Genomic DNA, 24,102 nt, shown 5'->3' on the forward strand with positions numbered 1-24,102 from the left:
ATCATGGTGACACCATACAATACAATTGCAATGTAAATATTGGCCTGTGACTAGGTATTTCGATAGGGCATGGACTCCCCAATTTGCCCTGGTCCCCACCACTCCCTACTGTCCCCCTGAGATTGGTGCCAAGTGCCAGTTTCCATTTATCACATTGTACTTTAAAAAAAACTACAATCATTGTTCATAGGAATGAAATGTATCTCTATAAACATAAACTACATCTGCATCAAAGCTGGAAAGAAAAAAAGATAGACTGAAAGGGCTAGGAGTTTCATAATATTTGGGAAAAGATAGTTCTTTGTGCAATGAAGAATATTCCTAAATGTTTAATGTTTTAAAAAATTGCCCTTTACAATATAGACAATAGCCCTCTTCCCTCCTTCCTCAATCCCTTCAAAAATAATTATTTGAGTTTTAAATGACAGGAGTTCTTAAATATCCAGGTACTAATCCCTCCTTTATTTAGCTGGTGTCAGGACCAGACTTGCCCAGGAAAATAAGAAAAAGTTTCCAAAGAAATGTCTTTCAGAGAGAGGTTTTCTAGATCCTTCAGGGGGTGTTAGGGATTGTAGATCTGATACTTCTTAACGCCTGGATCTTTGTTTTCCCTCTTAATTTCAGCACAAAACCCTACTACCTTAAACTAAGCAACATCAAATTCTTTTTACCTCAATTTGCACTCATTTCCATAAAGCCAGATTCCTCTGATTGTACCTGGGCAAAAGGCCCCCCAAGAACAGTTAGGCAGGCTTTCTCTGTTTCCTACTTGGATTATCCTGCAATGAAATCATAACAAGGTACATGGAATCCAAAGGTACATGAAATCTCAAAGTACTTGGAACTACCTACGCTTATTTTTAATTCTGTGATTGATGTAAAATAAGGTATTAAACTACTTCCAAAGAAATAAGAAATAGTCAGTTTCACCTAGATTTAAAAAACTAAGGACCTGACAATTTACCATCCCAGACAGTTACTGTACAAAACATTTTTCTTTTCCTTTCTCTTCTCTTCATTTTCCTTTTCCCTTTCTTCCTCCATCCCTCCCTCCCTCTCTCCTTCCTTTTCTTCTTCTCATTCTTTCCTTCCTTCTTTCAGTGAACATCTGCTCCTTGTGGGCGAGGCCGTTTTATTTACACACCATTTTTACTTGGTACATGCTACCATTAAGCCGATAGCTGCCCAGTAGACTTTTGATACTGTCATTGGGTTGTTCCCGGTTTTGCTGGGTAGATGGATGATACTCTGACGAGAGGACTTCATTTGGAAACACGGAATCCTAATACCATATTAAACCTGACACTTCTGGCTTTCAAAGGACTTTCAGCATCTCATTTGGCCCTTATGATAAACGAGTGAGGTGGGTAGGGGGAACTATGTCCATTTTCAGTTGAAAACCAGTCTCAAAGAAGTTAAAAACCATGGCATTGCTGGGTCTCCTTCTATTCCAGAAAGTCCTTTAAGATAACAACCACCAGAAATGTTTAAACTCCTTCACCCCAAATATAATTTATACTAAAAGACAATATAGAATTTCTTTTTATCAAACTCTATCTGCCGTACATGATCTTAAATACGACCAGATACCCTCTTTGACATTTACGTTCTATTTGAAGGACATTTCCAAGGCCCTTTCATAGATGATTGTCCCCATTTACAAAGCTTTCTGAAAATACTCTCTCCCATTCTGTGTAGGAATTATGGATCCTGTAAGACAAAGATCTAGATGGTGAGTAAGAGCAAGGAAAAAATGAATTCATCTAAGGACTTTATAAAATCCCTGTGTTCATCTTTAAAAAACATGGGTTACAAGCACACAGAAATAGAAATCTGCAAGTGGCCGTTAAAAGCACACATGCTAAAGTTTAGTACAGCTGTAACATCCAATTGCATTCAGTCCTGTGACAAACTGAAACGTCCAAAAAAATATAAAACAAAGAGGTGCCCTCTGCTAGCCAAAGTTTTTACTGGCACTAAGAAAAGAGAGACAGATCATAATTCCTCATAGATGTTTCTATCAAGGGTACAACCCAAGCTATTGAAGTTATGAAAAAGTCACGGGGTACACTCCGAAATTGGAATCATATGGACGAGAACAGCAGGGCTCTGAAAAGAACAGCCCATAAATGTATGAATCTTTTCAAAAGCAAAACCACGTGGTGCCTTTATGACGACTCCATGGAATTTGCCACGAGGATGCGGGTTGTCAGAAGAGAGGAATACTGACTTTTATCAAGGAAACAATGAGGGGGGAGGGGACAGTGGGCGCGTAAACAGGTGAGAGCAGATTAATAGGTGAAAGTCAGAGGGCATATGGCACCCTCTTCCTAAAGCTCACAGGTTACACCCAAGCAGGGCCCTATTTGAGAGACCAGAGATGGTTCTTTTGCAAAATAGAGAATAGGAAGGAAGAGGAGTTTGCAGTTCCTAGCCTGAGGGCCAATATCCTGACGATCGATCGTTTAATAAGTGGGGTGGAGTGCATGATCTCTAATGATTAGCTACACCATCCTATCAGAACTGCTGAAATTGATTTGATTTGATTTATTTATTTTTATTGAGGTGTAGCTGAGGTACAGTATTATATAAGTTTTAGGTGTACAACATAATGATTCATGAATTTTAAAGGTTATATTTCATTTATAGTTATTATAAAATATTGGCTATATTCCCTGTGTTGTACAATATATCCTTGTAGCTTATTTACTTTATACATAGTAGTTTGTACCTCTTAATTCCCTACCCCTATCTCGTCCTTCCCCCTCCCCACTGCTAACCGCTAGGTTGTTCTCTTTATCTGTATGTTTCTTTTTTGTTATATTCACTAGTTTGTTTTATTTTTTAGATTCTACATTTAAGTGATATCAGACAGTGTTTGTCTTTCTCTGTCTGACTTATTTCACTCAGCATAATACCTTCCAAATCTATCCAGGTTGTTACAAGTGGCAACATTTCATTCTTTTTTATGGCTGAGTAGTATTCCATTGTATATATAAATTACATCTTCTTTATCCATTCATCTGTTGATGGACACTTAGGTCGTGTCCACATCTTGTAAATTATATGATAGCTGAATTTTATAGCGCAAAAGGGAAACGCCTACTCACTGTTCTGTATTTGGACCCAATTATTCTCTCCATTCACCTGTAGGGAAGGAGAATTAACAAGGGAGAACCAGGGGGTTTAGCTGTCAGAGTTGTGTGCTCTACGTGACAGAGCATCCCAGGGAGGGCTCCCTGATGGAAGCATTTGCAAGGAAGGGAGCAGCTGGGGCAATATCCGTCCTTAGACTAAGGCAAGACCCTCCCCTGGCTTATCTAGACCGTGCTCCTTCTCTTCTTCCCCCCTCTACACACACACACACACACACACACACACACACACACACTTCTAGGGTCTTCCCCACAACGAGAAACTGAGAACTATAGTTGAAGGGCCACATATATGGGTATCAGGATAAGAGTAAGAAAGAACCACTAACACAACACTGTAAATCAACTATACTCCAATAAAAATTAAAAAAAAAAAAGAAAGAAAGAAGCACTAACATTTTTATCATTGTATTCAGGCAGTGATACATTTCTATTGCTTAAACACTATATAGCAAACTGAACATCTTTAACTGGTCAGAAGGCTAACAAAATTACCTGGAAATGGTATAAGACTTTTTACAAGTTATAATAATCCTGCTGCAAGCAATAGCAATGAATTCCTGAAAAATCACTTTGGTAGAAAATTCAGAGTTGAGAAAGGTAAGACTTTAGAGTATTGGCTCTTCATTGTTTTGATTCATAATCCACTTTAAGGAGCCAATGAAAGTGGTGGAGCCTCAGCTCCAGAAAAATACACCTTCCTAATGAATTCCCATAAATCTTGTATATAATTTCAGGTCGTTCAAAGACCTGAAATCCCCTTTTCTTCTACCGTATCTTTAAAAGAAAAAAAATAGTTTGGGGAGCCAAACTATTACAACAATCCTATATAAAACTCAATATTTTTATATCCACAAAGAAAAAAGAAGCAGACACTAAATTCAAAAAAATCTTTATGACATTTGACACAGATTACATTAATAAAAATCAATAGTGTATGTCAAATATACATTTTTCCTCCTTTGGTAGCCGTAATCTTTTTGAGATTGACCTCCCACACAATAAACATGGATATTGGTTTTCTTTGTGCAATATCCACACAAACAGGCCTTTTCCTTCCCTGGTCCTCCATCCAAAGGTTCAATGCTCTCTCAGTTGTATAACTTGGAATGGCTCTATATCATGGTCCCAAAGACAGCTTAACTAGAAGGCTGGATATGGGGAAAGTTTGAAGACCTTTTTTAGGAAAATCCAGAGAGAGTTTTCAGGCTTCCTCCCTGGCATACAGTCAGCTAGCTATCTGTAACCACGACAGCCACGAGCCAGTGACACCACACCTGGCTCTGCCTCTTCCTTTCATTTCCACGCTCAAGGTTGCATTTCTAAGACTGGGACTGACTTTGCCTCGGTTTCCTTTGGCTTTCCAAAGGGTGCATTCCAATTTCATCTTCCTCTCTCTTTTTTCTTTATCTCCCTTTTTATCCTTTTTTCTTTCCAAATGCAGGCAAACCTAAGTATAAATCCAAGCTCTGTCTGTTACTAGCAGGGTCTCCTCAAGTAAGAAACTTAACTTTTCCAGCAGGCAGTTTCCTCATCTATAACAGAGGAAAGAATAACTAACCTACAGGGTTGTTATGAAAATCAAATTGGTGATGTGTGAAAAGTTCTCAGCAGAATGCCTGAACCACAGAAGAATTTCAACAAATGTTAGCTCCTCTGCCTTTATACTCTGTTAATTGTATAAATAATAGAAAATATATACAATCAAGCATTAATAAAATAATATGACCACCACAACAACTTTGAAAATTAGCCTTTAGACCACATAGATTTGAAAATTATTACAAAGATGCTTTTAGAAATAATGTACTTTACATTATTCATTATAGTAATAGATATGCAAATATTATAAAATGCCAATGGAGTAAACAAAAGATTAAAGATTTCTCCTTTAAAAGCTTTAATTAAAGAGTCCAAATGTAAATCTGTTAAGGCCTGCTTACTTTTATTAGAGATTGCTTTGGTTCCAAGGTTAACACAAAGATTTTAAAAATTCATTTGTACTACTGAAATGTAAAGAGTTTCCTTATTAAGAAATATTAAAGGCAAGGAATCTAGAAAAAACGAAATGAGAAAAACAAGAGTTCACCTTTCCTGTTTAGAGGGTAAACACAGATCAAATCCTTAATGTTCTACTTGACCTTCCCTCTAGCAAATACTTGCCCAGCAAGCCTAGAATAATGGAGCTGGAAGGTGGGCATGCATTTCACAGACCTCACCTCAGGGGTTGGATAGTTATTCACCTTGCCTTTTGCTCCTTGGGCTCAAACAGAAAGTAGAAGACTTGATTCATCCCAATGAGAGTTTCCAATCCAGATCCTCCCGTGGAGAGTTAGGAGGACCTTAATGGATCTCTTGATTGGATCCCACAGCCAAGGAACCCTGGCTCCCTGAAAGCAAGTGTAAATAACCAACAGCACCCTGTGAAATGCCATTTGGAGCAAACCAGAAGCCAGAGGCAATTGCAGAATGACTTGAAAAATGACTGGCTGTCCTCTGAACACATCCCCTGACAGGAAAGGGAAACAAAGCAAAGGGGAAAGGGGGTCAATGATTTCTTTATAAGTTCTCTGGTTTACCTAGCTACTAAGTGACGACATTTCTAAATTACAAATTCCTGAATGACTAACCATGCATCTTTACATACAAAAATATATAGAAATATAAGGAAAAGGTGGCCCCTCCCCTTCCTCCCACCCCGGTCCTCTCCCTGGTGGCCCCAGTTTGCCACAGAGTCACTGAGGCCAGGAGAGAGGGAGAGAGAGGTCTGCGTTTCCTGGCAGAGCTTTCAAAATGTGCATCCCCAGGAAGGAAGGGAAGGAGGGAGGAAGGTATGCAGGTAGAATGATTTAAAGTTGCTGGTCAATCTCCAAAATATACAAGCAGTTCACGCAGCTCAATATCAAAAAAACAAACAACCCAATCCAAAAGTGGACAGAAGACCTAAATAGACATTTCTCCAAAGAAGATATACAGATTGCCAACAAACACATGAAAGGATGCGCAACATCACTAATCATTAGAGAAATGCAAATCAAAACCACAATGAGGTATCACCTCACACCCATCAGAAAGGTCATCGCCAAAAAATCTACAAACAATAAATGTTGGAGAGGGTGTGGAGAAAAGGGAACCCTCTTGCACTGTTGGTGGGAATGTAAATTGATACAGCCACTATGGAGAACAGTATGGAGGTTCCTTAAAAAACTAAAAATAGAACTACCATACGACCCAGCAATCCCACTACTGGGCATATACCCTGAGAAAACCATAACTCAAAAAGAGTCATATACCACAATGTTCATTGCAGCTCTATTTACAATAGTCAGGACATGGAAGCAACCTAAGTGTCCAGTGACCGATGAATGGATAAAGAAGATGTGGTACATATATACAATGGAATATTACTCAGCCATAAAAAGAAACGAAATTGAGTTATTTGTAGTGAGGTGGATGGACCTAGAGTCTGTCATACAGAGTGAAGTAAGTCAGAAAGAGAAAAACAAATACCGTATGCTAACACATATATATGGAATCTAAAAAAAAAAAAAAAAAGGTTCTGAAGAACCTAGGGGCAGGACAGGAATAAAGACACTGACATAGAGAATGGACCTGAGGACATGGGGAGGGGGAAGGGTAAGCTGGGACGAAGTGAGAGAGTGGCATTGACATATATCACTACCAAATGTAAAATAGCTTCGGGAAGCAGTCGCATAGCACAGGAAGATCAGCTGGGCACTTTGTGACCACCTAGAGGGGTGGGATAGGGAGGGTGGGAGGGAGACGCAAGAGGGAGGGGTTATGGGGATATATGTATGCATAGAGCTGATTTACTTTGTTTTACAGCAGGAACTAACACACCATTGTAAAGCAATTATACTCCAATAAAGATGTTTAAAAATAAATAAATAAAAAATAAAGTTGCTGATCAAAAATTCCCTTCACCAAAAAGCCTGAATATTCACTTAACTTTTTTTAAGCCGCCTAAACCTCAGACAGATAACCATTTGCTATATCAGCACCTTTTAAAAAGGCAATGTCTCTGTAAACTGTAAGACTTGAGTTGCTCACACACCGGTGTTTATTACTCAGAGCCAATGGCCTCCTAACACCTAATAGAGATCATCAGCAATCGGAGAACAATGATGGGCCATCACCTACGAAGGGCTCCTTGTGTTTCCTGTATTTTACATAACTTATCTCACAGAATCCTCACTCCTGGCGCTGAAAGGTGATTAAGCCATATTATATAAGGAAATCAAGCTCAGAAAGGAAGAGACACTTCCTAAATCACATCTCTTGGTAACAGATGGGGCTGGGATTTGAGTCAGGTTCTGACTCCGGTTGTATGTTTACTAAGGGAAGGGCTGAAAAAGACTAGAGCCCTGCGAGCTGGTAGAGAACACAAAAGAAGTAGTGAGAAGAGCAACCTTGGTGGCTTCCCAATTTGCCTGTGGTATTTGGTGCACTCAGGGCGCCAGGAAGCACGCCTGGGCTTAGCCTCTGAGACCCAGACCCAGACCGGAGGTGGTACCCACCACAGCCGTCAGCATTACAATCTGCTCAGTTCCAAGTGACAAATTCTGGATTTGGACACAACTACAAAACAGGTTTTTGTGTGCAGGCCTGGGAACCACCCCACAATTTAAAACCCGATCTCTTCATAAAGTGGTTCCCCTCACCTACAGATTGTCATACTGAGTGAAGCAAGTCAGACAGGGAAGGACAAATATATGATATCACTTACATGGGGAATCTTAAAAAAATGGTACAAATGAACTTATGTACAAAACAGAAATAGACTTACAGATGTAGAAAACAATCTTACGGTTACCAGAGTAGAAAGGGAGGGAGGGATAAATTGGGAGATTGGGATTGACATATACACACTACTATATATAAAATAGATAACTAATAAGGACCTACTGTATAGCACAGGGAACTCTACTTCAATATCCTGTAATGGCCTATATGGGAAAAGAATCTAAAAAAGAGTGGAAATATGTATACATATAACTGATTCACTGTGCTGTGTAGCAGAAAGTAATACAACATTGTAAATCAACTATACTCCAATAAAAAAATAAATAAAAAATAAAGTGTGTCCCCTCTGCGTGTGATGATGGTAAAGCAGAAAACAAATGCCATGTCCCTAGAACAGGAAGTCAGCCTCAACTCCTCAACTTTCTGAAAAGGAGGCTTGGAGTAAATTTTCTCTTCCCTACTTTTGGAGATCAGTTTACAAACACCCGGAAGATGTCAAAAGCCATCTCAAACCCTACACAAATTACATGTATTTATTCTTACAGCTTTTTTTGTAGAATAATGTAAGGTCTCAAGACAAATTGGAATGGGTGACTAAATCATTCTGTGGACAAAATCCTCTTGAGGTTGATAATAACAAGCAGAGGGGGAGGAATTCATGGAACAAGCAAGCAACATCTGCTTTTGTCTCACCGTGCTTCTCGCTAGCAGCACTTGCATATTAAGTAAGTATATGAGCCAACCCCATACACAACTATAGATCATTGCCCACGACAACACACAGTTATAACATTAGGTTCCATTAGGAACTAGCACACATTTTACTGGCTTTTATACATAATTAATCTACAAAGAAAAATGTTAACTGCTAAGTGCAACTAAGAGCAACTTCATTAATACTTGGAAATTGGGGGCTTCCCTGGTGGCACAGTGGTTAAGAATCCGCCTGCCAATGCAGGGGACACGGGTTCGAGCCCTGGCCCGGGAAGATCCCACATGCCGCGGAGCAACTAAGCCCATGCACCACAACTACTGAGCCTGCGCTCTAGAGCCCGCGAGCCACAACTGCTGAGCCCATGCGCCTAGAGCCTGTGCTCCCCAGCAAGAGAAGCCACCGCAGTGAGAAGTCCGCACACCACAATGAGTAGACCCCACTCGCCGCAACTAGAGAAAGCCCGCGCACAGCCACGAAGACACAACACAGCCAAAAATAAAAATAAATAAAATTAATTAATTAAAAAAAAACTTGCAAATTGGCAAGATGAATGCATTTACCCTAAAAACAGGAGGCCTTCTAGAACATCGCTTTGGTATCTCTCTCACTCCTGGGAGTTCTCTGGTGTAGGGAGGAAGTTTTCGTCCACCCTCTTTGAGTCCCCGGCTAGGTCTGAAAATTAAACTGACAAAGACAGACTAATAGGAGAAAAGCATACAAACTGTAGTGAATCTGTACATGTACACAAGAGCCTTCACAAGAGAATGAAGACCCAAAGAAGTGGCCAAAGGAGGAAACTCTTAGAACTTTTAGACAAAGAAACAATATATTTGTGAAGAATTGTCAAAACAAAGGGGTTTGGGCTAGGAGTATAATCCAACTAGGGCTAGGTAGTCCTCATCTTCCTTAACTAGGAAGATAAGGGATAGTTTAACAAGGTTTGTTTGCAGAGTCCTCTGGTGCTGTCTCTGGGCTGATAAGAGTCTGTCTCTAGCCAAAGGAGAATTTATTTCCTGCCTTTATGCAGGAAAGGGGGAGCTTTCCCTATGTTTACTGCTTGTTAACTGCCTTCCTTTATCAAATGTCATGTTCCCCTAGTTGTGATGGTCTCCATGTGGTGCAAAAAGTCCATTTCCTGGACAGTCCAGTGCTAAATCTCAGATCAAAATATTCTGATACAGTCTTAGTCTGCACTTGTATCATTCCCATGCCTATGTTTTTAGCTCTCCCAAATTTATTCATCCAGGTTTTTAAAAAAAATATTTATTTATTTATTTGGCTGCTCTGGGTCTTAGCTGCAGCATGTGGGATCTAGTTCCCTGACCAGGGATTGAACTCAGGCCCCCTGCATTGGGAGCATGGAATCTTAACCACTGGACCACCAGGGAAGTCCCTATTCATCTAGGTTTGATCCCTAGGTTAGTAATGGCTCAGCAACAGAAACTTGCCTTTTCTTTCTTTTATATCTTTATAAAGTGCAGCCTTCCAAACACAGTTAGTACTCAAACATTTCTAACAGAACAGCTTTTGATTTTGGGTAATGAGAAATTGAGGATTTCACACTTTTGGTTTTGGGTAATGAGAAATTGTCTCAATCTCTTGGTGATGTCCTCTAACTTGAAGCACCCATATTCTAATTCGCCAGGATCCATGAAGCTCCTAGAGTTGCATGTAAATTTTTTTCAGTGTTTTCATTCTTAGGGAGGTAGAGTCAATTGCTTTTATTAGATTCTCAAGGGGGATAGTGAGGAAAATAAAGTTAACCTATGTCACTATAATTAGTCTTGTAAAGAAAAATAAATACAAAGTCAAATAGGCCCCCACTTATTAGCTGTGTGATCTGTGGCAAATCACTCCATCTCTTTAACGCCTTACTTTCCTCTCCTATGAAATGGAGATAATAGTAGCACCACTTTATAATGGCATACAAGGTAATTTGCACAACTATCTGCTACTGAGGACAACTATACAAATGGGACAAAAATGTACTTTAAGATATCAAAGAATTAAAAAGAGATAAATTACTTTACCTGGGAAAGTGGCTCAGAGACAAGAGCCCTACATGGGAGGAAACTATTATTTGGGGAGGCATGTGCTTCTTCCCAAAGGGGCTGCTGCGTGGCTGAGAGTCTGGATGTGCTTTTAACAGAATCAGAAACTGGAAAGACAAGGGTAGCAATCAGTGTCAGCAAAGAGGCAGGAAAGTAATGATGCTCCCCTCTCTTTGGGTTGAGACCTTAGAGATCCACAACCTAATCGTAAGTGTGAATCTTAAGTAGGCAAAACCACCCAGGTTAGAGCTCAGTTTTGAAATATATCAATACCTAAAAATAAAGTGATTTTGGTTTGCAACTGGCAGAAAAAAATTCTCTGTTACACTGTCTTCTATTTCAGATTACTTTTGCAAGGTAGAAGTACAATGTCCCTACATAATGAAAAGTAACCAGGCATACAGGATGATATAATAGCGTTCATGAAAACTAGGAGAAATGACAGACAATAGAATAGACCCACATGGGCTGAAGATATTGCAGTTCAAAGGGACTTTAAAATAACTATGCTTGCCATGCTCAAGAATGATTTTAAAAATGGAGAGTTCTGATAGATAACTGGAAATTATAAAAATGAACCAAATGGTAATCTTAGAATTGAAAAGTAATTAAGAATGGGTAGGCTTATACAGACTAAATACAGTTAAATAGATAGTGAATTGGAACACAGATCAGAAGAAAATAACCAAAATGAAGCAAGTAAAAATCAGAAGGTAACAGACATAGAACATACAATGATGTCTAACATACATGTAATTGGAGTTCCAGAAAGGAAGACTAAGAGAATGGGGTAAGGGCAATATTTGAAGAGCCATTGGATGAAGTTTACAAAGCCAATGAACAATAGATCAAAAAGTCCTACCACCCCATGCAGAGTTTTTTAAAATCCACAAATAGCTGGATCATAGTAAAACTGCAGGAAACCAAGGTCAAAGAGAAAACCTTATAAGCAGCTGGAGAAAAAGACATATTATTACACAGAAGCAATAATTCAGAGTGACAGTTTACTTCTCCAGAAAAAAAAGAGAGAGAGAAAATGCAAATCAGAAGACAATGGAACAATATCTTAACCATGCTTTGAAAAATTAACTGCCAACCATCCAAAACAAAAATGTACTTCAAAAATGAAAGCATAATGAAGACATTTTCAGACATAAAAAAGCTGAGAAAATCTGTCACCAGTAGGCTCTCACTAAGGGAAAGAGTAAAGGACGTTTTACAGGCAGTAGAAAAATGATTCTAGAAAAAAGAGCAGAGAAGAGGAAACAACAATAAAAATGGTAAACATATGTGGAAGTCTAACTGAATACAGACTTTAAAAAATAGTAGTGATTATATATATGCTCTTGTGTGGAAAATATATAAAAAATTAAAATACATTACAAAAATGGCATATGAATTGAGGGCGTGGGGTGGGGGTGAGGGGTAAATGGAGTTAAAGTATCCAAGGTCCTGGCATTATCTGGGAAGAGATTAAAAGTACCAACTAAGAAAATGTTTAATAAAATGAAAATACCAATTAACAATATATTTTAAGTCAAGAATGCATTATGATCTCCATAGTAACCACTAAAAGAATAGAGAAACGAATATAAAACTTCTAGCTGGACTTCCCTGGTGGTGCAGTGGTTAAGGATCTGCCTGCCAATGCAGGGAACACAGGTTCCAGCCCTGGTCCGGGAAGATCCCACATGCCGCGGAGCAACTAAGCCCGTGTGCCACAACTACTGAGCCTGCACTCTAGAGCGCACGAGCCACAACTACTGAGCCCGTGTGCCACAACTACTGAAGCCTGCACGCCTAGAGCCCATGCTCTGCAATAAGAGAAGCCACCTCAATGAGAAGCCCATGCACCGCAACGAAGAGTAGCCCCCGTTCGCTGCAACCCGACAAAGCTCATGCTCAGCAACGAAGACCCAATGCAGCCAAAAATAAATTAATTAATTAAAAAAAAAACCTTCTAGCTAATAGAGGCTTAAAAATGTAAGCACTAAAAAAAAAAAACAAAAAACGGGGCTTCCCTGGTGGCGCAGTGGTTGAGAATCTGCCTGCCAATGCAGGGGACACGGGTTCGAGCCCTGGTCTGGGAAGATCCCACATGCCGCGGAGCAACTAGGCCCGTGAGCCACGGCTACTGAGCCTGCGCGTCTGGAGCCTGTGCTCCGCAGCAAGAGAGGCCGCGGTGCTGAGAGGCCCATGAACCGCGATGAAGAGCGGCCCCCACTTGCCGCAACTAGAGAAAGCCCTAGTGCAAAACGAAGACCCAACATAGCCAAAAATAAATAAATAAAAAATCCTTCCCTCTACTTTAAAACAAAAAAAAACAAAACCCCCAAAACCCATATGCTATCAAAAGGCAAGGAAGGAAGGCAAATAAAAAAGAACATAGAGCCAATAGAAAAAAATAGAAAGCACTTAATAAGATAGTAAATTTAAACCCAAGTCACATGTACATTGACTAAATAATCCAATTAGAAGAAGATTTTCAAACTGGATTAAGAAAAAAAAAAATCAACCATCTACTACTTATAAAAGACATCTAATATAAGGATACAGGGGCTTCCCTGGTGGTCCAGTGGTTAATACTCCATGCTTCCAATGCAGGGGGCCTGGGTTCAATCCCTGGTCGGGGACCTAAGATCCCACATGCCCTGAGGCATGGCCAAAAATGGATTAAAAAAAATATGTGTGTATATATATATATATATATACACACACACTCACACACACATATATATAGATAGACAGATAGATGGATACAGAAAGGTTGAGAGTAAAAGTATGAAAAAGATAACCATACAAACATTAGCCAAATAAATCTGCTGCAACTATAATGATGAAGCAAAGAGCAATTCTGGAGATACAAACATTTCATGATAAAATGTTCAATTCACCAGAAATATATTACAATTATAAATGTATATATTCCTAATGATACAGCCTTAAAACATATAAAACAAAAATGGGAAGTACTACAAGGACAAATAGTCAAAACCACAATTATGGTGGAAGAATTGAACACAAGCAGCAAAGTTAACCACTGAACATAAATAAAGCTTTTATCCAGCAACTGCAAGGCACATTATTCCTCTCAAGCACAACATGTAACATTACAAAAATTGACCATCAACAGGAAATAAAACAAATCTTACTAAATTTCAAAGCACTGAAATCATATAATTATGGTTATGGTTTCTAACTGCAGTAAAATAAATACCAAAATGTTTGAAAATTAAGAACTATATATCTAAATAACTCAAGATAACATGCAAAAAAAGATCAGAATGGAAAAAAACTATTTTGAGTGAAATAACCACCAAAACACTACATATCAAAACTTAGCTGTGAAGTGCAGGTAAAGCCATGCTTAGAGGGAAAAATTATCTAGAATAAATATACTAGAAAATAAGGCTGAATATCAATGAACTAATATCATTTTCAAAAGCTAGAAAAATAACAGTGTATACTCAAAGAAAACAGAAAGAAGGAAATAATAAATGGTAGATATTAATGAAGTAGAAAATAAATGTAAACAGAAAAGGTCAACAGGTCTAGAAGCTGATTCTTTACAAAATTGATAAATTCCTAGAAAGACCGGTTAAGAAAGAGAAGGCACAAATAACCAATGTCAGGAATAAAAACGGGGGCTATCACTGTACATCCTACAGACATTAAAAATATGAGAATATCATTAACAAATTTATGCCAATATATTTGAAGATCTAGGATGAAAAAGATAAAACCTAGAAATAAACAACTTATAAAACTGACAGTAAAAGAAAAATTTTAAACATTTGAATAGCTATCATACCATTCAACAAACCCACAAAGAACACTTCAAGGCCAGATAACTTCACCTGTGAGTTTTGCCAATGTGCCAAGGTGAAACAATACTGCTATCACACAAACTCTTCCAGAAAACAGAACGAAGAGTGAGCACTCCACAACTTATTTTTAAGGCCAGTATAATCTTGATACCAAAATCTGACAAGGATAATGTGAAAAACAAAAATTATAGGAAAATTCTACTAATTTATCAGGGTGCAAAAATCCTAAATAAAAGATTAGCTAGTGATATTAAATAAACATATAAAAAAACCCAATAACATGTCACAGCCAAGTTGGATTATTTTATATATACAAGTTTGATTTAACACCTGAAAATCAGTTAATATGTCATCACACTAACAGAATAAAAGAGAAAAATCATACGATTACCTTAATAGATATAGAAAAGCATTTGAAAAAATTCAGGATCCATATATAATTAAAAACTTTTAGCAAACTAGGGATAAGAATTCCCTTTAAATGAAAAAAAAAAATTATCTACATGGTGCAGCCATTGTGGAGAACAGTATGGAGATTCCTTAAAAAACTAAAAATAGAGTTACCATATGATCCAGTGGACCATATGGTCCACTCCTGGGCATATATCTGGAGAAAACTATAATTTGAAAAGATACATGCACCTCAATGTTCATTGCAGCACTATTTACAATAGCCAAGACATGGGAGCAACCTAAATGTCCATCAACAGATGAATGGATGAAGAAGATGTGGTACATATATACAATGGAATATTGCTCAGCTACAAAAAGAATGAAATAATACCAATCACAGCAACATGGATGGACCTAGAGATTATCATACCAAGTTAAATAAGTCAGACAAAGATAAACATCATATGATATCACTTACATGTGGAATCCAAAAAAATGACACAAATGAACTTATTTACAAAACTGAAAGACTCACAGAAATAGACTCACAATAGAAAACAAACTTATGGCTACCAAAGGGGAAAGGAGGGGAGGGATAACTTAGGAGTTTGGAATTAACATATAAACACTACTAAATATAAAATAGATAACTAACAAGGACCTACTGTATAATACAGGGAACTATACTCAATATCCTGTAATAATCTATAAGGGAAAAGAATCTGAAAAAGAATAGACATATATATATAACTGAATCACTTTGCTGTACACCTGAAACTAACACAACATTGTAAACCAACTACACTTCAATTAAAAAAAAAAATCTACAAAATCACCATAGTTGATGAACAAATGATAAATGTTGAAAGTCTTTCGAGACCTCAAAAGGGAAAAGGATATGTACAATCAGCACTTCTATTCAACACTGTACAATCTGCCTGTGGAAAATGACAAAGAAAAAAAATTTTAAGCATAAAGATTAGAAAAAAACAAATTTCTCAGATGATATGATTGTGTATGTAAAAAATACATAAGAATCTACAGATAAATTACTAGAATTCATTTCATAAGTTAGCTAGGCTCTGGATACAAAGTCAATTTTTAAACAATTATATTTCTATAGGTTAGCAAAAAAAGAATTAGAAAATAAAATTTTTAAAAAGAAACAATATACAGCAGAGTAAAAAAAATACCTAGGAATAAATCTAATACAAGATGTGAAAGATGTTTACAGACAAAACTATGAAACATCATTGAAAGAAATTTTGAAAGCTCTAAATAAATAGAGGCATATACCATGTTCATGGACCAGAAGATTCAATATTATAAAGATATTAATTTTGCCCAAATTTATTGATAAACGCAATGTGATCTCAATCAAAATCCCAACAGTGTAAGTCTTTGTTGTTGCTGTTGTTTTGTTTTGGTGGAACTTAATAAGCTGATTCTAAAATGTTGCATAAATGTAAAAGACAGAGACTAGTCAAGAAACTCTTAAAGAACAAAATAAGAGGACTTGATCTAATGAATATAAACTCCTATTATAAAACTACAGTGTGGTATTGGTGCAAAAATATTCTCATAGACAAAAGGAATAGACTAGAGAGCCCAAACACATATTGGGACACTTGAATTATGAACAAGGTAGCCCCATAGGGCAGTGAGAACAGAATGGACTTACCAGTAAATTATGCTGGGATAACTGGATGTCCATAAATTATTTTAATTTAAAACTTTAACCCCATCTCACACAATATGCAAAAATTAATTCCCAGTGAATTGTAAATATAAATTTGGGGGTGAAAACTGAAAAGTTTCTAGAAAATAATATAGAAGACTATGTTTATAACCTCAGAGTAGGAAAAGACTTATTGAACAGAACACAATAAAACACTAACCATAAAGGACAACGGAATCTGTAAAGGACTTGGTTATTAAAATAACTCTTTTCATCCTTAAGAGAGTGAACAGGCAAGCAACTGAATGAAGATTGTGCCACACGTACGACCAACAGTGAGCTCATATCCAGAAAGTATTTTAAAATACCTACAAATCAGTAAGAAAAAGACAACAACCCAATGACAAAGGGGACAAGAGACTTGAACAACCATGTCACAAAATATTGCAAACGGCCAATAAACATGAAAAAGTGCTCAACCTCATCAGTAAGGAAAAAAGCAAATTAACTCCACAACGTGATATTGCTGCAAAACCACCAGAAATGCTAAAATTACAAAGACTGACAATGTTGGCAAGGATAAGGAGCAAGGGAAATTCCCATATGCTGTGGGCGGGAGTATGTTGGTACAACTACTTTGGAAACCAGTTTGGTATTATCTACTAAAGTTGATGATACACATAACCTATGAGCTAGCAATTCCTCTCCTGGGTACAGACAAAACAGAAATGCATGTCCACAGGTACCAAGAAACACAAACAAGAATGATGACAGCCACCTTATCCATAGACCCCAAATGGACCATCCAAGGTCCTCCAACAAAACAGTGGATAAATGTGGATAAATGATTGTGCTATACTCATATAATAGTTTTCCGCACAGCATAGGGAAATGAAAAAACTACAGCCACAAGCAACAACATTCATAAATATCACAAAGCAAAGAATCCAGACACATGTGAATACATACTCCATTATTCCATTCATTCCTTGCTCAAAAAGACAGGCGAAACCAAAATATTGTGTTTAGAGATAGGCGCTTTGTGGGAAAAACTGTAAAGAAAAGTGAGGAAATGTTTACCGAAAAACATCAGGACAGGTTTTCTGTTTTTTACCTTTGGGCGAGGGTGAGTAGTGATTGGGAGAGGGTCACAAGAGGGGATTCTAGGGCACTGGCAGTGTTCCAATTTTTATCCTCATGTTGGTTACAAGGTGTTACCTGTGATAAGTCACTGCACTCTGCATCTCTATTTTGTGCACTTTTTTGTATGTGTATGAAATCTCAGTTAAAGGGGGTTAATAAATAAATCAAATGCATCTACAATTTAAAAAAGAACTTCATTGTGTCAATACCCATGTATATTGCCTGGAATCAAAAAGAGAACTTGAAAAGTGGCGGGGGGCAAGTATCCTCATTGTGGCCCATTATTTTTTACAGCTTTTGTGCTAACATCTTACCAAGCACTGTGAACCATGGAGTGCTCCTGACCAGTTCACAATGAGTGGGTTTCCCACTCATCCGTAATCCATTCGATGAGTGGACGATGGTGCACTGGTCCAGATAATGCACATTATATAAAGGTCCTGAGATCTTCCAGAAGATCTCCAATAATGGATACCCAACACTTGCTCTTCCCTCCTCTCCTCACAGGCCTTTCTTTCTTCAGTTCTCAGTTCCAGGGTCACTTCTACAGGGAATCCTTCCTTGCTCCTACCCCTACCCGGAATGGGGTAACATCTCCTTTTGACGTTAGTGCTGGTCATTCTCAGTTTGTCCCCACCTCCCAGATCCATCCCTGGGAGGCTGATCCCTAGGCACTAGATCACCAGGACAGTCCATCCAGCCAGCTTCTACTGGGTTCCACAGAGGAGAGGCAACGGCAGAAGCTGGGAGGTGAGGAGAAGAGAGAAGTCGGACATGTCCTTCCCACCCTCTTTTGCTGTGGTCTGTGTTCCTAGGGATGGCTGCTTCTCTGGAGGCCCAAATTCTTCCAGCAGCATCATTCCTGCCACCTCTAACAAATCCCCACTGCTGTGCCTTTCACTGGTCCTGGGAACCCTGCCTCCATCTAAGTTGTCTTTTCACTAAATTCTCTTCACTTGAACTAGGTTGGATTCTGTTTTCTGCCGGGACCCTGCAGAATGGAGATTTTATATTAATTTATAGGATAATTTTATCAGCATCTGTCTTCTCGTGCTAGGCTGTGAGCTTCATGACGCTGGCACCTTAGAAGTTACCAACCAATATTTTAAATGGTAGAGTGAGTTAATGAATGCATGAATGAGCCCACATTAGCATTAGAATATACTATACATTGGACAAGGATTTCTAAAATGCCCCTCATACATTTGATGTGGCACCAACCAATCCGAGCAAACATTTTTCCTATGTTGGTTGAAAATAGCCCTTGTTGGCAGGAATATTTTTACTCATTTCAATGATTTCAATTATTCTAGCGATAAGTGCAATAGCTATGATTTCTCAGTTAAGAAGCTAAGTTTATCTGAAATAAGTCATCGATGATGAGATCCCAAGTGGACTGCAGTTAATTACAGCTCTAAGAGTCAGTAGGAACACAATAAAAAAGTTAACTAGAAAAAGAAGGCTCTGCATCTCTTATTTTTTATAACCTATTGCAAATGACTCTAGAAAATAAATACTTAGTAGTTGATGGTGTGGGAAGGGTTATCTCCAGGCAGGAAATGTTCTTTGTTAATACAATAAACTATCTACTCTACATTGTTGCTTTAGACTTAAAGGACAATCTGGGCTGATACCAATATTAGATATGCAAGTTTCATATTAATGTACATAGTTAGACAACTTCTACAAAATGAACTGGAAAATACTGATTCTAGGCCACTAATCAGAATTTCTGGCACACAACCTGGAGCTCTGCAGATTCCCTTCTTTTATGGTAGAAAAAGTGTAGAAAAATCAGATTATCTAGAGGCGACTTGATGTGCAAGCAAACTAGTAGATGCTGTACTGTGTGACACTTGAATTTTACTCTTGAGAAAACTAGTTCATAAATTAGAATCACAACTAAATACACACTATATCAAGAATTTTGAGTTCATAGCAGGGCATTCTGAAAGCAACAATTTACCTAGCATGCAAGCTCCTGGTGAGGGATATATTCTGAACTCTGCAGAGGTCAAGGTTCATCTCTTTTCTACAATATCTTTCCTGGTTAAACCTCTCCTGTTTCTTCTGCTAACTTTTTCGTTCTAAAAAGTATCCCAGTTCTGTTCATTGTAACCAAGAGGGAGAGGGGAAGGTCCAATTTCTCTAGTATGGTATGAGTTCAAGATTATCTGTCATCTCCCACCATGCAAACTAGTTACTTAATAAAAGAAGACCTTTCTAATATGGCACTACTTGGGATAGGCATCTGATTTTACCATGTGGAATGATATGGCATGGTTTTAGTAATAGTTACAATATTAACAATACCTTGTGAGGGGGTTTGGGGAAGAGACTGAGTTAAAATGATTAAAATGCAGTTATACTTCTGATTCTTTTTATAACCAGACAACTTGCTTTGTTATGCCTAATTAGATGCAACAACAACAACAAAATTCCTTTTCCTTCCTTTTTCCTTTTCTCTTCAGGCGTAACTAACATAGGAAATGACCACACCAGCTCCTTACTGATTGCTTCCCTGGAAACAAAAGAGCATTTAATACCTGATCCTGCCATTACCAAAAGAGAATGAAGTAAAAATTAACCGCCCTTCCCCTCTCTTGTCCCTATAGAAAGCAATATTTTTTAAAAGGGGGAGAGGGGAAGTACCGCATTCAATCCCTAAGGACTGATACTACGCCCCTCCCCAGACTCCCATCGCCTGACAGGGTGAGAAAAGAAGCATCTCTTTCAGTCTGAAAATTACGACTCCTGATGCTTTCCACGCAGCAGAGCGGGGCGGGTCGTCCAGCCCCAAGGGACAGGGCGGCGTCTCTCGGGTGCCCGCAGCCCAGGGCGGCGGGCGGCGCCGCAGCTCCCGGCCCCCATCCCGCAGGGACCGGCCGCGGGTCCTTACCCGCCAGTCCGCCGCCGCCGCCTCCATCGCCCGCGTGCCCCTTCCTCCGCTGCAGGATGAAGTAGGGGTTGGCCCTCTCCGTGATCCACAGCGCGTTGGCCAGCAGCACCTCTTCGGGGTTCACCCACATGTTCCCGGGCGCCGCGGGCGCACGCACAATGGGGCGGCAGGTCGGGTCCCGCGCGCACCGGCGCGCACTCCCGGGCACACGCGCGCCCGCCCGTCCGCTCGCCAGCCCGCCAGCTAGGTGCGGCGGCGGAGAGCGACTTCACCAGGGGGCGGCCCGCGGCGCCCGGGTCACAACAAAGCCCCCGCGGGCGGCCGGGGAGGATGGCGAGGACGCGGGCACCGCGAGCAGCATCCTCGCCCCGGCGCCGCCGCCTTCCGCGAGCCCGCGGCCGCAGACGCCCAGGCTCTTCGCTCCGCAGCCCGGCCGGGGCCCACGGTGGCGGGAGGTGCGGGAGGCGGAGAAGGAAGGGGAGCGGGAGGAGGAGGAAGTGGTGTGGCTCAGCCCCGGGATCCGGCTCGGCGCCGGGCAGGGTTGCGGGCGCCGCCAGCTGATTCGGCCCCGCGGGTCGGGCAGAGGTGGGCTGGGACGCGGCTGCTCCCACAGCGCCCACCCAGGGTCCGGGCCGCCTCCGTCTCTAGCAGCTCAGAGCCCTCGAGGTCACCGCGCGTTAACACTTCGCGTCGGGGCCGCTCGCACCCTCGGCGAAGCGCAGCTCCCAGCTGGAAGGACGATCCGGACACTGCGAATGAATGACGACAGCGCGGCTCACCAGGAGCGAGCCCGAGTGACACCAGCTTCCGCGGACGCGAATCCTCCCCGGGCCCTGCGCGCCGAGCCGGGCCGCAGCGGCTGGCTTTGGGGGAACCTTCTGGGGACCGGGTGGCGAGCACTGGGCCCCACGCCCATCCCAGCAGCGAGGACCTCGGTGGGTGGGGGTGTGTGTGTGTGTGTGTGTGCGTGTGTGTGCGCGCGCGCGCGCACTCTCTATGTGTGTTTATGGTTGACGCTCCGTAGGCTAGCGCCACCCCTCTTCCCAAGAAATGTGTTTCAAGGTTCCAGACTTGGAGCAAGAGACCCGGGTCGGAAGTGGACGCAGCCAATGGTTGTCGATGTTTTTGTTTCCTGCATCCCTAGGGCAAGTCATGCGCCAAACGTGTCACCGCCTGTAACCCCGCCCCCTCTGCATTCCATGGTAATTAAAATGGCCCAGCTAAATGCATTACATCACTTCTTTCCTTGACCTGTAGGGCATGAGCAACAGCGAAGTTGGAAGCAGCCCAAAAGCTTAGAGCAACTAATTCACACCACAGCTGTCCCTATATGAGGCGTTTGGCTCTTCGAGGACAGGACATGGCAAAATTCAAGGATTTATCCACATTTAATAGATGGATTTAAATTTTTTCAAAGAATTATTGAAATTAGAGACACACAACCCAGGCCATCCTTATCCCTAGACAGTTTTGCTTTCCCCCGGTATTTCGAGTCTCTTAGTGGTGATCACAGCCCATCCACCTACGTATCTGATGACCTTTTTCTCACTTCTTTTTTTTTTTTGTTTTTTTTAATTTTTATTTATTTATTTATTTATGGCTGTGTTGGGTCTTCGTTTCTGTGCGAGGGCCTTCTCTAGTTGTGGCAAGCGGGGACCACTCTTCATCGCGGTGCGCGGGCCTCTCACCATCGCGGCCTCTCTTGTTGCGGAGCACAGGCTCCAGACGCGCAAGCTCAGCAATTGTGGCTCTCGGGCCCAGCTGCTCCACGTCATGTGGGATCTTCCCAGACCAGGGCTCGAACCCGTGTCCCCTGCATTGGCAGGCAGACTCTCAACCACTGCGCCACCAGGGAAGCCCCTCACTTCTTTTTTACACCCAGGAGATCTTCAGATAGCTGAGCAAAAAGAGTCTCCTCTTCCCAGATGATGGGAGTTTACTAAGCTCTGCTTTGTCGCGGAAGCTGGACAATCCTAAGGACTTCTCCCTTTCCCAATGAGCAAAGCATTCAAATGAGACTTTCTTGTGGGGACTTCAAATTTTTTACTTATGTAGCTCGCACTTGGATTGCTGAATTCCTTCAAATGGCCGAGGGAGCACATCCCAGCCATTTTAATGAGGCTGCCTCTGTACCCGTTGGTGTCCTACCGGGTGGACTCTGGAGAAATGGAAGTCTCCCTTCACATTATCACACTGACTGGTCTTCCGCCTCTTTATTTATAAATGCGGTCTTCCGCATTTGTGGAAATGTCATATTTTTAACACAGACTCAAAAATGTCATTTGGCACCTTTGGTCAAGGTACAGTGCCTTCAGTCATGAAAATCTATTGCAAATTTAAAAAAATAAACAAGATTGCAAATCATACATATGTATAATTATTAATTTTATATTTATATAATATTAATATTTTGAAGTGCTTCCATAGACATCCTTTTATTTTATATGATTAGCATTTTTTAAAACTCCACTAAGTGCCTTCATACTGTCTTTTGGAGTGTCCTTATCATACTGCTCAAAGCTGTGGCTAGACATCTCTACCTTAGCCCTAAAATGTGGTCTTAGCTTAGCACTTTTTATCTGTTGGTGCTAAAATGGTACTTACTTATATAATTCGTGCGTTCATTCACTCATTCATTCAAAGTGTAATTATTGTATGTCTACTCAACTCTAGGCCCTGAGGACAACAAGTGAACATAACATACCAAAATCTCTGCCTTCATGAAGATTAAAATGTAAAATTAAGGGGGCTTCCCTGGTGGCGCAGTGGTTGAGAGTCTGCCTGCCAATGCAGGGGACACGGGTTTGATCCCTGGTCTGGGAAGATCCCACATGCCGTGGAACAACTAGGCCCGTGAGCCACAACTACTGAGCCTGCGCATCTGGAGCCTGTGCTCCGCAACAAGAGAGGCCGCGACAGTGAGAGGCCCGCGCACCACGATGAAGAGTGGCCCCCGCTCGCCACAACTAGACAAAGCCGTCGCACAGAAACAAAGACCCAACAGAGCCAAAAATAAATAAATAAATAAATTTTTTTTAAAAAAGTAAAATTAATAATAAAAAGAACTTACAAAAATTTGCTTTGAGAACAAGATTGGACACCAAGAGGAAAGAAGAAAAAAATTTTTAAGTCCTTAGCTATTTTCTGGGGGTTTTTTTTTTTTTCTGGGGGGGTTTTTTGGGGTTTTTTGGGGATGATTTAGAGCACATCTGTCCAGGAAATCAGGGCTTCCATTATGATAATGAATTGTGATAACCTATGGTAAAAGAACACTGCAAAGAACCAAAGAAATTACAAGCAGTTTATGGCAGTTTGCCAGTCCCATACTGTTAACAGCTCACTTATTAAAATGTGGCTTTGTTTAAAAAAAAAAAAAAAGACAATCAAATATGCCCGAACTAGAAATAACAGATAAAGAACCTAATTAATCCAACCAGTTCCTCAGTAAAATAGGTGAGTGTTTTTAGCTTTCAATTC

General features: G+C 40.3%; 2 protein-coding genes across 4 annotated transcripts in view; one reads left to right on the plus strand and one right to left on the minus strand.

Moving 5' to 3' along the window:
* The window catches only part of TBC1D9 (TBC1 domain family member 9), a 110,574-nt gene extending 89,786 nt beyond the window's left edge, over window positions 1–20,788 (minus strand). For all 3 annotated transcript variants that reach the window (XR_005020003.1, XM_036853141.1, XM_036853140.1), the window contains exon 1: window positions 20,626–20,788. Coding sequence is in view for 2 of the 3 variants with exons in the window: in XM_036853141.1 (XP_036709036.1) it covers window positions 20,626–20,755 (130 nt within the window). In the remaining variant the exon portion in view is untranslated. The remainder of the gene's footprint in view (window positions 1–20,625) is intronic.
* On the plus strand, window positions 20,755–22,916 carry LOC118895693 (translation initiation factor IF-2-like). Its single transcript, XM_036853142.1, has 2 exons — window positions 20,755–21,827; window positions 22,508–22,916. The coding sequence occupies exons 1-2, from the start codon at window positions 20,784–20,786 to the stop codon at window positions 22,520–22,522; spliced, it is 1,059 nt and encodes a 352-aa protein (XP_036709037.1). The 5' UTR covers window positions 20,755–20,783; the 3' UTR covers window positions 22,523–22,916.
* Window positions 22,917–24,102: the final 1,186 nt, after the last annotated feature.

This window comes from Balaenoptera musculus, chromosome 5, assembly GCF_009873245.2.
Source record: "Balaenoptera musculus isolate JJ_BM4_2016_0621 chromosome 5, mBalMus1.pri.v3, whole genome shotgun sequence".
NCBI lineage: Eukaryota > Metazoa > Chordata > Mammalia > Artiodactyla > Balaenopteridae > Balaenoptera > Balaenoptera musculus.